This window comes from Triplophysa dalaica, chromosome 25 (assembly GCF_015846415.1).
Source record: "Triplophysa dalaica isolate WHDGS20190420 chromosome 25, ASM1584641v1, whole genome shotgun sequence".
Taxonomy (NCBI): Eukaryota; Metazoa; Chordata; class Actinopteri; order Cypriniformes; family Nemacheilidae; genus Triplophysa; species Triplophysa dalaica.
The window spans coordinates 136,761-153,070 of record NC_079566.1 but is presented as its reverse complement, the minus strand read 5'-3'; the positions used below and the strand labels follow the sequence as shown (position 1 = coordinate 153,070).

The window sequence follows — 16,310 nt, the reverse complement described above, 5'->3', positions numbered from 1 at the left end:
TCACAAACGTGCTCTCTGAAAACCATGACTGCTTTTATGACAACATTGTTGTTATGAATCCCTTACTGCCTATATAAAAAGGAATTAAAAGAAGGGCATACATGCGCACTTACAATCCACATTCATGATGTTATTTAATAGTTAGCTGGTTGTGGGGTCAGTCCAAACATAGTCTTCTCGTTTTTGGACTTACCTAAACTTGGCCTCGCGTGTGAGGTTACGGAGAGGCCAAATGTGTGGTCTCCATGCATCGAGGGTGTTGCATGTCAGGCTCGTCTTTCATTGACATGTTTAGCACCTTTTGCCACCGGGGGAATTAGATGATGGGTCGCTCTGTACATCAACATGCTATTATTTATAGATGATCCACATTGAAATATATATTATGTGCCTAGAGTAGATTTTCTGAAAAGAAACTATTAAAATAATTAATATAATTATCTTCCTGTTTTTAACAAAAGTCTTTTTAAATTATGAGTTAAAATCTTGGGAATAAAATCTACTACTTTTGGTTGTTAAGATTTCAATTATTTAGTTTTTAGTCATTTTATTTGATAAAATTATGAAGTAAATACAGCTAAATTGTATAATGTTAAACCCATTTAAATGGGTAAAATTAAATTTACTTCTTTATTTTGTGTTGAGACTTCATAAATCATTTTTGTAGATGTAACTAGTTGATCCGTAGTTCCCAGCATGCTTTGCATCTGACTTCATTAGGAGAATAATTTTTCAGATTAACTGTCATTTTGGGTGCTTTTCAGTACAAAGTAAGACTTGCCTGGTTTTTTGTTGATTTATCTTTGCGATTTGGGGGAGTTTAAGTATTATTTAATTTTTTTTTAAAGTTGTGCCATGCTTGTGCCTAGGCTAAGGGAGGCACAATATTAGTCATATGCATATGCCTCAGCACAGAGAAAGCCAGTCTCTTCTCACTTGACCATCGATGTTGTAAAAATAGTATACAGTATTTTAATATGACAGTTATAACTGTGAAATCTGAGTTGTGAACATCTTTTTAGTTTACTTTAAGTAATATTTACTTTACATTTTAACAAATACTAAATGCATTTAATATGTAGAATTGACATTATTCTGGTTAGTTAGTATTACTTGAAATTAAAGCAGGACATTTTACTTAGTTCTTTTTCAGTGCAGCCATATTGAGTTTTAACAAGGGTGTATGTGTGTTTATGTGTGTATGGCATAATATAAACAAATTAGCATAAAGTACACAGGTGTTGAAAAATGTAAAGTTGTCATCATGCTGTGTGTGTTGCTTTGTCTTTTAAAGAAGCACTGATATTCAATACCTTCCTCTTTACTTTGGCGTGTCTGTTCAACAAATGCAATTTGTGAATGTTGATCTTTCTGAGGAGGGGCAGTACAGAGAGGACGGGCGTGTAAATACTAAATCAATAAAATCTGGGTAAATATAGCCCAGGTCAAATGGCCAGTCTTACAATAGCTCAGATATGGCTGACTGCCAACGGGATGTCACTCTTATCTAACATGGAAAGTATTTAACCACCGTGTGTTACTGTGCAGTAAAATGCAGGCGATGATAAATGTGACTCTTAATATCTCTGACAGTCTTCTCAATAGAAGTGTTTCGTCTTTGTCTTGAACAAACTGTAATCTCTGGGGTTTAGCCTTCTCAGATCTCAACAGCACAATTAAGAGGTTTTTTTGTCTTAACATGGATTTTTAGCACCCGTGTTGCGTTAGATGCATATTCTGATGCAATATAAAGTAACATTCTCATGAGACAAAACAGGAAACACGCTGAGACATAAGGCTGCTTTTCTCGGTACATGAGTGTTTAAATATGTGGAGAAATGCTTTTCACAATATAAGATCCTTTTCATAATATAAGTGTCGAATATATTATACAGACACGTATGAACGCTTAGATCTGTGTTTCAAGTCTGGTTTTGGGACACATTTGACACGTTTTTATCATGCTAAATTACAATTTTTAAATCTTTAACATCAAAAATCATTGGCTATGTTCCTTGGTTTATTTTTTAGATTCTGTTTGGTTTCGTGTGCCAATAATGTACCTTTCCAAACCATGTTCAACCTAATTGCAGTCTGTATTTAAAGAGACCGTTCATCCAAAAATTCTGTCAGCATTTATTGACCATCCTGTGGTTCAAAACCTGTATATAGTCATTTTTTTCCTTCAAACACAAAAGAAGATATTTGGAGAGTTCTCCCTGTTGAAAAAACGCAGCATGTGCTGGTTGGGTATGTTTTGATGCTGGTTTATGCTGTTTTAAGCTGGTTTAAGATGGTCAAACCATACAATGAAAGTCAATGGTGGCCAAGGCTGTTTAGTTACCAACGTTCTTGAAAATATCTTCTTTTGTGTTTTGCCAAAGAATGAATACAGGTTTTGAATGACATAAGAATAAGTAAACAACCTTAATGTCTGACTTTTGTTTTCTTTGACCTTGTCTAGTGCGGCGCCTGTCTTAAGGGATTTGGGTGTACTATGCAAACTCCTTGTTGCAATCCGTCTTATTTGACTAGCTTTTATCAAGTGACTGATAAATTTCTGCCAAAGTACCATAGAGTTTGATTTCAGTCACAGCCTTTGGCATCAACCCACCATCTAAATTCAGCTGCATTTTAATCTTTTCATTCACGATTGTTTTTCCCTACCCTCCGTGACCTGACCTGACCAGAACAGACCTGCAAGGTATCTTTGGGTCTTGACCTGCATGTTGTGAAACACTGGGGTAGACCGATTTAACCATCTGTAGAAGTGGTCGCTGAAAAGTACATTAATATCCTTGTACTGCCCAAACATACAAACGCACACCTCATAAAGTAAACTCTAGAAGGTGATGAGATAACAGTGAATGAATAACCTGCTCTATTACCCCTGTGTTACATAACAGACTGTTATAATTATTTTTGTACTGTGTCCTGTGCTGCGACTTTAACTATTGATCGCTTCAAAGTATCTCAAAGTTTATGGCACATGACTACAGCAACGTGCTAACCTGTGCGTGTTGCCCGCATGCCACGCTATGAAAGCACAGAGATAGCAGATTTCAATTCAATTAAGTACCCTGACGTGGCGGTGGGCCGACAGCCTGATTAAATTCTTCCAGCGACTCCTCAAGCAGAGGCCAAACGGGGTTAATGGATTTGCGGACATTCAGGAATGTAAATTAGAGGAGATATAATCCATAATCCTCTCGTATTCTTGCTACAGCCCAGAGACCGTGTTTATTAATGCCCCCCTCACTGAACAACGCTATGTATTGTGCTCTGATGAACATATGCCGTCAGATAGAAGGGACATGATGTTAGGGCAGGGGCTGATATATACTGACACTTATAACTGCCTAACATTTCTCTACTCAACTGCCATGCATCTCGAAGTGTTTGAAAGCCTGTTACCCTGACTGGATTCTGAACCCCGGCAACGAGTTATTCCAGTCCGACCTGGGTTTTGTAATGCCTACTTCTAACATTTGAGTCTTGATATCGCACTATAGCTTTTAAGAGTAATTTAAGGTTTCTGTATAGGGTTTATGCTAAATTAGCAAGCAAGTCAGCTATTTAAATGCTAGTCGGGTAATTTGATAGCTTACATGCTGCACATATTGTATATTTAATACAATAAATATAGCCTACAATATAATATTAATATAAATTACTATTCATATAAGTTACATAAAAAATGTATTATGTTCTATATATTATAATACTACCACTACTGGTCACGTGCTGGTTTATGCTGGTCATGTACTGGTCCTTAGCTGGTTAGTTTTTCAACAAGGAGTTAGCCAGACCAATAACCAAACACAGTCCGGAAGTTAACTTTGGGCCAGGCATTTGTGTTCGATGAAACGGTTTATAAAATCGTTTCGGGCTCCTACTTCCATAATATGCAAAAATCACTTTCGGTGCGTTCTAAATATATTCCCCTCCGAAGGGCCCTTCGTGATGTCGCTCCAAATAGAGAGTAAATTACATTGTTTTTATTGCTCCTTTTGCCAAGTGAATTTTAAAATGACACAATAAGAGATTCAATTGCGTTTTTCCCTATAGAGTTGACACATCAAGCTTTACTCCTCAAAGGGAGCAGGGCTTAGGGATGATCACTTCGCAGGGTATGCTTATTGATTTATAAGTTTGAAATCTTAGTATGCCAAAAAAACTATGCAGTAGCTGATGGGATTTAACATTATGATTTGGGTGGACACTATTCTGTCCAATCAGGCCTTTGGAGCGAAGGAGACACCAAATAAAAAAATCAATACATTTAGAAAAGTACTATACTGTAAAAGAGGTGTCTCTTTCGAAGACTTGTGAATGTGACTTGCATACATTTTTAGCATTCTACGTAACTTCTACTTTAACCATCTGTCTTCTTATAACAGTCCGCACGGCAACCAGCCGTCCAATCAGATTATACACTGCATCTTTGCTGGTTCTCCCAGAGTTTCACTTGACCTTGAAAAAAGAAGAACTTCACTTCACACAAACTTAATAATGTCTACGCTTGAATTAAAAATGACAATTGTAATGGACGCCTTCATCCTTAATTATGATTTGTGTCAGCCTGTAAATACTTTGAGAGCTCACGTAATTGGGAACTGGGAAAGGTCTGTTTTTTATTTTCCTTATTTCTCTGGGAGATGACAGATTTAGATTCGGTTCCAGAGAAAGAAGCTGAGAGGGCCAGAAGGCGAGATAGATGGTGCATGATTTTGATCATAAATCCAGTTTGTGCTTCTCTGGCTATATTGCTATAGCTGTGCTGCTCCCTACCCAGCATTCCCTGGGGTAGCTTAGTAAACACCGTAGCAGGGAGAGCCCAAACTAGGGAGGCATCTGAAACTGATTGAGACTACAGCATCCTGTTTCTGCAGACCTTATGGCTGGAAGAAAGATTGTTAACTTACCGTGCCATCAATTTCCATCCCCCATACTTGACCCCTGCTGACCTGTAGGTCTGTGAGTGATTGGCTCTCTGACTTTTTCCTGCGCAAGTTTACAAGTGCAAAATAATGATAATAGTGGCAATTTTCTTAATTGGCTAAGGTGACATTGATTCATCGTTTTGTTTGTTTATTCGTTTGACTGAGTAGTTCACCTTCAAAATAAATATTCTGTCATCATCTACTCACCATCTTGTCATTTCAAAATGTATGACATTCTTTCCTCTTTCCGCTGAACACATATGAAGATATTTTGAAGAATTCTGTTGACAACATTCCCCCGTTTACTTGAATTGTTTTAGTGTCCATACAATAGAAGTGAAGGGGGGCTGTGCTTTTCTGTTACCAACATTTTTTTAAATATCTTCTTTTGTGTTCTGCAGAAAGAAAGAAAATTATTTATTTTGAAATGCAAGAGTTTAAATGATAACAGAATTTTCATTTTGAAGGTGAACTACTCCTTATAAAGGGATAGCTCACCCAAAAAAGAAAATTTCATGAATTACTCATTTTTTTCAAAGTTAAATAAGTTCATTTCTAAGTAAACAGTACAGTACCAGATAACTCTCTTTTTTATAAAGTAGGGCTGTTATACGATTATTTGGTTTATTATCGTAAAATTTTGTATTAATAAATACATAAATATGGATATTTTTGGGAAAAAAATATATAAAAAACCATTAAATCGTTATAAATAATTCAAATTGTATGTAAATATAATATTAAAAATCCTAAATTTGCATATATGCATGTGTTCATGCATGTTTATAAATACAAAATGAATATGCATAGTACACAAACATATATTATGTAAACACAAACTTTTATTCTGGATGCATCGTCGTACACCCCTACTATAGTTTTTTGTTAAATCCATTTGAGCTCAAGTCAACCCTACTATCTCATTTAACCTCACAATATGACCCTATAACTCATTCCCTAACGTATTTCTCTCTCCAACCTCTAAATGCCAGATGAAAATGTTCTCAAACAAGAATGCAAGTCTTGCACAGCTCTGCAGAACGTAACTAGTGACGCATGCAGGCATCTCTCGTGCCTTTTAGGAAGTCCGTTTGATTGCACCTCGTTAAGTTCTGTAGTTCATTCAGTTATTATACGTGTCCCTCAAACACATGGCCCGCCAGCTTTAATGTGGCATGATGTCGAATGCTTTGTGTGTGCGGAGCGGGCATGCAGTGACATCACCGCCGCAACAGCTCCATGTTAATAGAGATCTAATGAGGGCACATTTGCAGGGTCGACTCGCTCATGTTTCATTCATGAGTCTGGCAGAGCACTACACTAGATAATGATAATTGTTGCGCAGTGTAGTGTAGTATGAGAGTACGGCGGGCGAACGGTAGTTACGTTTATGGAGCTGAGAGGCCTGGAGGGGCATCTTCAGCAGCTAATGGGCAACTGGTGTTTGACATGCGTCACCTGTGCTATGTGTAAGAGAAAATCAACATCGCTACCTTAGGTTTAGTGCGTCATACATTTTTGGCTTTTTAGCGCGATGTGCACCTAGAATACGTTATATTGAGGTAAATTCGCTATACGTGTGGACTTGAATTGCATTTATAAATCTGTTGCAATAGCAATGTGACACTAAGCGCTTGTTAATAGTTTACTCAGACTTAAAGTTTTGCCCAGTAGCGACCACGCTTTACCTCCAACTAATCCTCGCGTGGATCTGCTTGATGCGAGTGCATTATGTGGTTCTTCACATGAGGCTGCAATCTTGCAGAATGTTGCGGGTTATCAGCTTGAGTGTTTTAAATCAAAGCTTCCCTAAAGGAGATCCAGCCCTTCAGTCAGTCATGCAGTCTGTTGTGGCGACAAACCTCCATCAGTGCCCAGAAGGAGAAGACTGTAATGTCCTCTGGCTCCCAAGGAGCAATCCAACAGCAGGGACGATCCCTAATCTCATCCACAGTTTGGAAGCTGTTGATTTTGAGAGGATTGCAGCTACAATAGAAACACAGATTACAGAGTTGTGGCAGTTTTATCCCATTTTCTTCTCCGTTTTGAATGAACTAGGCATGTGACTTGATTTAAAATTCTTTTTTTTTTTTTAAGGCTCGGCGGCATTACCCGGTAACATGGCCTGCTTTGGGAGTTCCCAGGACGAGGCGGATCTGGATGACGAAGATGAGATTGAGGAGGAGAAACCATCCAGTGTGGCATCCACATCATGTCAGTCTACACCCAAGAAGGGCAAACTGACCGGCAAGATCAATGGATTCGGTAAGAGCCTTCAAGTCAATTGAATGCGAAGGGTGGCAGCTTTGAGGAAGAAACGGAATATATTGTAGTTATAAAATAAAAGGGAGTTGATTTGAATCACTCTTATAACGTCGCTGACCTTGTATGTCCAAATTCAATGATTATATACCCTCTTAATAAAGGTGCTTCAGAAGGTTCTTCGATGCCATAGATGAACCTTTTGTTTCTATAAAAAACCTTTAACAACTGAAGAACCTTTCTGCATCACAAAACGTTTTTGAGGTGAAAAAAGGTTCTTCAGATTATAAAGAATAAAGAAAGAAATAGGTCTTTAAAGAACCTTTGATAGAATGGTTCTTTGTGGAACAAAAAATGGTTGTTTTATGGCATTGCTGTGAAGAACCTTCTAAACACCGTTATTTTAAGGAATGTAGTGTTGTCATCAAAGTTGACAAGCACTTTTTAATACTTTTTATTAGTAAACTTTTTTGCAAAACCCAGTGACAAACATAAGGGTGTCTAATAATAGTTTATTATGACCCAAAAATGTAATCTCAAAATATGGAGATACAAGGTTTTGCGTTTCGTTATAGTTTTGTTAAATGTGAAAAAAAAATGTATGAAATGGTGATAATCAATAAGTAGGTTTGTCCAGAATCTATAATAAATAATATGATGTACTTGTTTTTTATGTCGTGTTATAACCGTCATGTAAATTACAGTCAGTTCCTGTAATTGTTTCCATTTAAAAAATATGTGAAGTTCTGTAAAAGAAAACAGTTCCTTTAAATCACAGTTTTTCCTATGTAAATCGTATTTAAAGAACCCTGAACATGTGCAATGAGATCTTTAGGCCTCTGTTTATTTGTCTGACTGGCCATTCTTGTTGTCAGTAATCTCAAAATTTCATCTATAAACCAATTGATTGTCTTGTCTGATATATTGATTTACCAGTCCACCTCAGTATGTATGCGTGTTAACACATCATGTGAAAAGATAGATGTACAAAAGGACAGCTTTCACCGTTGAAATGGGAGTCTTTTGTTTGAATGGCACACGACGCTTACATCTTTCCCCTCCAATTATCACTTTAGAGGGAAAGACGGTAACAAGGTGTTCAGGCATTCAGCTCACAGCTGTGCGAGGTAGCGGTGGGCAACACGTCTCTGTACGCTACACACAGACTCACACGCGCTCTCTCCAGACAAATGAGAGGGAGAACATTTAAGGACGCTGTGCGTGTTTGATAAGAGGGGAGCAAGATATTGTGGGAGATTATCTTTTAATGAAACATGTCACGTTAAAAACAAAATAGTCTGTCAGCTGTAATTAAAAGCGTGTAATTTAGCTTTCAGGGATGTGGCTGTCATTGTGAAGTGTCTTTTAACTGCATTCAAAGAAGCACGATGGGATCTTTAGCTGTGGGTCCCCTGCCTTTTCTCGCTGTGTTTCCAAGGTCTGTAGACATCTGGTTAGGTCATAAACAGTTCATGCTATATTCAGCAGTGACCAAGTGATGTCTGGATGGCATATTTGCACAATTGTTGCTCTTAATGACCCCATTAGGTTTGTTTAAACCATATCAAGAGTTATATATTGTACAAAATAGATAAAACACTATTTTTGGTCAATTAAAGCGGCCCTAACACACGTGGTTTCTGCCATAGTTACGAAAAGAAAACATGTTCGGAAAAAAAACTTTCAGAAACCGGTACGATCGCTGGGGGAGTGTATCGAGCACAGAAATATTACATAATACGCCCAACTCGTATGAGAAGACAGCATGTTTAACATTGTAAAGAAGTCAGAATGCATGACACATCGTTGCAGCTCCCCTTTAATACAGTATATTGTAAAAATACAGAGCAACAGATAACATGGGTTTCAAACTAATGATGCATAGAAAAACAAAGCATACATAGACTATTTGCCAATCCTCCCTTAATTCAAATCTGAGCTTCAGTTTACACTCTTATCACGATTTCTTTATACATTTTTATTAACATGTACTTATTACAATATATAGATATTAAAATGAAAGGACATCAATTTTTCAAAGCCAAACATCACTTTTGGTGTCTACTGTAGCATTCCAGATTAGTATTTGTGCCTTCCCTTTCATAGTATGTTGAAAATGATGTCTAAAGTGCCTTATTATTTTTGGTGGATTTTCCATGCGTGCTTTTTTTCTACTACTACCCACAATTCCTTGCTCCCACCAAAATTGATTTGCAATGGTTCTGTGGTGGGGCATCAAGTTGCATTTCGGTCGCTGAGGATGTTACAATGTAAAAGAACAGCGTGACAGAGTAGCAACAGCGCGTTTCTACCAGTTTATTATTTTTGGTATGTTGCCCATCCTCACATCATAGAACGGTTCATTAATGGTGTAACTTTTGTTTAAAGGGCCAGACGTTCACCTATAAAAGCAGGGCTGGATTTCCTTCTGTAGTTTTACAGTACAATAGAAACATACGATGCCGCATCACTACCTCCTGCAAACAGCAGTCTAGTTGTATATTCTTGTTCAATCAGCACTGCATGAATTAGCTCCATTTTATTTCCTAGCCAGTGCTCAGTCACCTTTAATCGAACCCGATTCATCCAGGTTGGCTCATGTTCAGGAATGCGTTTCTTGTTCTTGTGTATGTAAGACCAGAAACACACACTCTAAGTATGCAGATGTGAATGAGTTACTTTCCAGGTTACAAATAAAGGTTGCCAACTATACAGATTCTGAACTTTCCTGCTTAGAAAAATGGTCTACATTCGGATGATAGTAGATGAAAACCATTGACCAAATAGTCATGTACCTGAAACCCTCTTGTCCCACCTTGTATCTCTCCATGTCCCCCCCCTCTACTTTTCGAGAGATAAAAACCCACACTGCTCAGCTTTCATTCGCTGAACCTCAGTTACCCAGAGGCATGTTTACATTTCTAAATTAAACACCTTTTATTGAGTTCAGCTGTCGGTAGCAGTTTCAAGCGCTCCGCTTACAGCGTCCCTTTCCCTCTCACACGCACCGTTGCCTGTATATATTCGAACGCAGTAAAAATAATGTGCATGGTCATAAATACAGAGAGCAGTTTTAAAACGTGTTAATTAGAGCCATCTAGACACTCGATAAGAGACAGAGAAATGGCTGCTTTTACTGGATTGTGCTAAAATTTTACTGCGTTATCTCCAGAGAAGGTTAATGAAAACTCATTGAAATCATCGTTTGGACTTGGAGTACTGCAAGTGTCCATGCGTGATTAACATGCTCAGAACATGCAACGTGTCGATGAAAGGGCAGTCTCTTGTTTTCTTTCGCTGCGCTTTATCTTTTTACAAATCTGATTTGCTTTTCAAATTCAGTGTTTTGGACTGGTCAGGAGACTTTCTCAGACAACTGAGAGTACCTGTCAGTGTGGAAAGAAAGGACGGAAAAATGCAAAGCTTTTCTCCACTCACGAGACCTGCTTTCGAAAGCTATCACGAGATCTCGTCACAGTTCTCAACTCGCAATGCACACAGGAGAATATAAGCGACAGACATTTAATGCAGTCTTGCATGCACCTTGTTCTAAAGCACTGACTTGCTCAAAATCCGGACAATATGTCTGGATCCGGACAATATGGGTCTCTTTGTATGATGAAACAGACGCCCTGCATAGTCTAGAACAGTAGTTCTGTAACTTTTTCGTTGTAAGGCGCTCTTTGTGTATGGTGCATTACTTTGCAGCCCCCCCCCAAAATGAAGATTTACTTAATGAAACTTGGAATTTAAATTCCATCAAAAACATATTCAGTTACACAATGCTAGATTCTTTTTGTTGGCAATCTTATTTTTCTGATGTTTTATTGCATAAAATGAATGATACGTTTTATAAAATACTACAAAGTCTGTGAGCCCTTGATCCATCTTGGAGCTCCCCAGGGGGCCATGGCCCTCAGTCTGAGAACCACTGGTCTAGAATTACGTAAGAATCAGAGATGTTAAAAAAATTGTTTTTTATATATAAATATTTTAATTTCAAATTGCATGAGAAAATAATTTGTATCGGGTTTTAAACATCACAATAAGTGTTTTAACCCAACAGATTTGACTTGCATTAATACCTGACTTATACTGCCTGTCTTAACATAGCATGAGTTTTTACTTTCTCCTTGCACATTTTATGACTTTCAAGCTTTGTGTGTCTCTGGGGTGTCTTTATATGCAGTTTTTCATGTCTTATGGATCATAAACAACTCTAGAGAAGTTTAAGATCAGAATAAACATTAAGGCTTAGCTTGAGGCAACGCCATGCATACACAAAAGCTGAATGCCAATTTGCCTACTTCCAAGAACAATAAGTACACACTGTGCTGGCAATGTTAAAGTAAACGCGTCACTTTTAAGTACTAAGTAAAGCGCAGTGGCAGCCTGCTACTGTTTATTTGGTTTTATTTAATGTCTTTTGAAAATGAAAAAAAGAATAATGTTTCCCTTTCAATAACTTGTGTTTTCTTTCCCCAGTGTTGAATGGTCATAAGGTACACAAGGAGAAAGAGTTTGCAACCAGATCCAGAGGCAGAGAGTCATCAGTGAGCAGAGATCGCGGCGGGACGTGTGACACATCAGCTGTGATCTCCCATAAGCACACAGAAGCCATGACCAAGAGGCACAACACCAATGGCCACTACAGAAGAGATGAACTACGCAAGCAGGTACGGCCCCTCTTTGTTAGGCGCGCTTATTTATATAGCAGATTTCATACACAAGGACAATTCAAAGGGCTTTACGTAAAATGATTGACAAAGAGAAATAAGATCTATCTTTAAAATGCAAATGATTTAAGATCACAAATACAACTTTAGATTTTAAGAACCAATAACAGCAGTAAAATGTAATAAAAATGTGAGTGTATATATATAAAAAGAATAAGAACAAAAGAAATTAGAAATAGAAATGCAGTTGATGTAAACCAGCACAGTTCTCAGGTTGACAAGTATGTTTTTAATCCGGATTTAAAAGTAGCTACTGTTTGTGAACATCTGATCTCTTCTGGAAACCGATTTCAGTCCAAAACATTGCAATTTAATTCATCCTTTTGCACCTCGACCAGCTGTTTTGAATACATGAATGCATCATGTGTCAACAGCCACTTACATCCAGAAGCGATTATCGCATCTGTTATGTCTATCTTGGATCGATGTTTGCACTCAATGCAATTCCTGCTCACACAAATAAATCGGTGATACAGCATATTAACCCTTTGTAGTACGCATTTTATTTCCAAGAGAAGCTGCGCATTTTATTTATAGGTCTGACCTATGGCTGTTGCTCCATGTAATAAAACTTCTTACAGTGTGATGCATCTCTGGTGACCTCACGTGACCCGTTATCATTTTGTAACTGTAAGAGAGTTAGACGTTTACCACGATGACTGACTAAACGTTAAACCCTCGAGTCAGATAAAAGCATGTTATCAAACAGACACAGGACCACTCGTCGTCTGTACTCAAAACAATAAACAGCGCTGAGAGATGCAGCAGGGGTCAGAATACTGTGGGAATCTATCAGACAGCCATCTCTCTCTTGCTCGCTTGGGCACTCTTTAAAAGCCAATTTGCTGAAGAGCGTTCGTGTTCTGAAGAGCTATGGTGTGAGCGTGACCCAGCACACACTCACTGAATGTTTATCACTGTACGTTCTGCTGTTTCACAGGCTTCGGTCAACGTGTGGTGTTTTTTTACTGCAGATCAGAGGAGACTGTTTGTGCATGGTCAGATGATGTGTTTATGCCAAGCTACTGTTCGTGTTTTTACTAAAATAATGTTTTTGAAATGCAATAATGAAGAATGAAGAAATAACTGTCAGTATAAGGATATAAAAGATGGGAACTAGTTTGAAAAGTATCTCAATACAAGGAGGTGCTTCATAAAATGACTATGCAAAAGGTGACTACACTAAAGATGCTGAAATTTAATTGATATGTTTTTAATTTCTTTTTAGTTACAACGTACAGGAATTCTACTAGTTCCCTTAAATTCAAGTCATAATTTTGGCGAGTTTAGTAATATTCTAAAATGTTTCAAATATGAATGAGTGAGTAATGTTTGTGCTGCATTAAAAGGGTACTGCACCCAAAAAATTTTATTCTGAATTACTCATCCTCAAGTTGTTCCAAACCTGTATACATTTCTTTGTTTTGTTGGACACAAAGAAGTTTGTAAAAAATGTTAGCAACTTGGTATCCAAAAAAGGTGCCCCAGAACTAATTGTTTTATTAAATTCTTCAAAATATCTTTATTTGTGTCTAACAGTAGAACAAAATGTTTGTATATTTATTTGTTCTATGGTAGTCAATTGTGCCCCAGATATCTCAGTTGAAAGCATCCATCCAAATATCTTTCTTTGTGTTCAACAGAACAAAGAAATTAATTAGGTTTGCAACAATTTGAGGACGAGTAATTCATGACTGATTTTTCATCATTTGATGGACTGTCCTTTTAAGAACGGTGTAATTTAAATAACTAAAATGAGCAGGTGTCAAAAAAACTCAAATATTCATAACATTCAATTCATAAGGCCACAAAAGCGTTGTATATAATAATTAACAAATTAATATCAAGCATACTAAAGCATTAGGCTAGATATGACAAGATCTTTATCTTCAATTCAGTGCAAGTCGCACCTGATGAAAGCCCCTGATAAATCTTTAAATAGCATGTAAAATATTGGACATGTGCTGTAGAATGTAAGACACTGGTAACATTGCTTGATGTCATAAGCTGAGATCATACAAACTGTTTATTTGTGAATTATGTACATTGTTTGTAAAGTATGTCAGTAACTGTTTATTCATTGTGTATACTTGGTGTTGAAGTAAAACATTCACATTTTCTTACCAAGCACAAGATGGAGTTAAGCAGCTGTATTGAACCGGTTTACATTTTTTGTTCTGAACTTTTTAAGCCAAGTTAAGTGCTTCTCCAAAAACTGTGTGTTGTGTTAAACTATTTTGTTAACACCAATCACTTCATAATGCATCTTAAAAAAAACAGAAATTTTCCTGCAGCAGTGGCATCAGAAAAAATCGTAAAATAATATTTTTGATGTATAATTATATTTTCATATTTTTCTTGTAAATTTGCAATCTTTCTCTAATGTGAGTATTTAAAAAATACGTAAAAATATGTCAAAACAGTAAAATTCTGTAAAATTACAGGGTGTCTGGACAGATGTGTCGGTGTAAGGGTTAAGATCATAACAGATAGATGGACAGTCGTGTGTGTTTTTGGTATGAGCTGCAGTGCTGCAGATGTTCTCGGTTAAATCTTCCTACCATGCTGCAGCTTCCCTATAGCAACACATGATGTCATTTCTCTTCCCTTGCGCTCACGTGCGACCAGAATCCACTTCAGAGAGCTGTCCTGGTTGTGTCTGTGTGTGTTCTTTGCTCTTGTTTTGCTTTCCTTCCCGTTTCCGTCGCTCCGGCTGTTGAACAGGTTTAATCTCATGTCTGGCCAGCCAGCCGTTAACTATCCCTTCTTTCTCTCCCTCATCCTTCCCTTTCTCTGCTTCCTCCCTTATTTCCTTCAGCTCGCTCTGTGTTTCTGTCGGTGTTAAAGGGGTTGCCCGCTGGGGCCAGGCCAGTGACCTGCATTCCTCGCCTACTGAGCTTCAGGCAGTCTACATAATAGCTGGCAGCGAGCCGTGCAGCCTCAGGCTGTGTTCTGGATTCATTGAGCCCTCTAGTGGCAGCAGCGCTCAATACAGGCGGAGACGGATATGTGATTTCTGCCTCATGAGCTCTATTCAGCATCCGCCACACTATGCTGTTTTGCTGACTGGGATTACAATCACATTCTGCGCTCTCAGAGCTGCGCAGATGGGTAGGGGCGTGCCGGAGACGACTGGGGTGGGGGGGCTACAAAGGCACTGACATCATTCTACATTTGCTTACTCTACCTGCAGAGAGCATCCATCATGCCTGCCTCTGGGGCTGGAGTCTGTCTCTTTCTTTTATATTTTTCCCTCCTGCTGGTTTTTTCACCGCCGACAAGGGGAAACGATTGATGAAAGAGGTCACATTTCACTCCCCTTATCTTTTAATAGCCTCTCTTTGTTGTTGGGCTGCACCTGATAGGAATACAATGCAGCCAACGTCTCACTTCAAAGACACTCGGCAATCTCCTCGCTTGTGGTCCAAAGATCACCGCAGTCTGCACACAGTTTGCTTTGCATTGACAACGTCTGGTGACTTTCGGTGTGAAAGAAGGCTTGGGAGTGGAGGTTTAAGAATGTGTCAAAACGTTTAAATAATGTATTTGAATTGACCCTTTAATTCCCAGGCATGCCCTTGTGACAAGGCAACTTTTCTTGCATGGTCTTTGAAATCGTTCTTGTCTTGTAGTGTATATATAGTAGTATATATAAATAATAACAGTAGTAGTAGCTGTTGTTGTATTATTGTTGTTAATTACAACAATAATAATATTTTTGTTATTAATATTTTTTTGTTATTCTTGGACAGGACTAGTATTCAAGCACATTCTCAAAGCAAAAACACGTTTGAATTCTCTACCTGATTTACCAGGTTTTTTTAATCAAGGAAAAACACAGCTTACCTCGACAGCCAGTGATGTGCATTTTTCTTGAATGAAAATAAACCCCTTTGATATTTTGATTTAAAAAACTTTAGCGGGACATGACATGAGGTTGGGTAGATCCTGAATGGATGAACCAGATATTCTCTCCATGTGTGGTCTCTATTATACTTTCGAAAGCCTGATCACATCCACCTCCATTGTTCCCAATAATAGCTTGTAGGCGCCTTTAAACCAAATGTTAGCACTCATCCCTCCAGTCCACCGAGATTCCTCAAAAGTGCTTTTTATTTCACCTGAAGTTTTAGTCCCCCCGGCTGCTTATTTTCTTGGCTCTGTGAGGACACACAAATAAGAAATCAAATCCTTTATGTGATGCCAAATAATTTGAGCCAAAGAAAACAGTGTGAGGAGAGAAGTCGGGTCTGACTTTGTTTGTAGCCTGGCATAGTCTTAATTCCCGTAGCGGCTGTTAAACAATGAGAGGCCGGGCGTAACCCAAGCTGCATCTGCTCTGCTTGAAGTATACGGGGCCTCAGATCAG

At 38.1% G+C, this 16,310-nt stretch overlaps 1 protein-coding gene across 1 annotated transcript in view; it reads left to right on the top strand.

The window, feature by feature from the left end:
• jarid2b (jumonji, AT rich interactive domain 2b) overlaps window positions 1-16,310 on the top strand; it is a 100,105-nt gene that overhangs the window by 71,140 nt on the left and 12,655 nt on the right. Inside the window, exons 5-6 of the mRNA XM_056741216.1 lie at window positions 7,041-7,208; window positions 11,691-11,881. Of these exons, the coding sequence (XP_056597194.1) occupies window positions 7,041-7,208; window positions 11,691-11,881 (359 nt within the window). The remainder of the gene's footprint in view (window positions 1-7,040; window positions 7,209-11,690; window positions 11,882-16,310) is intronic.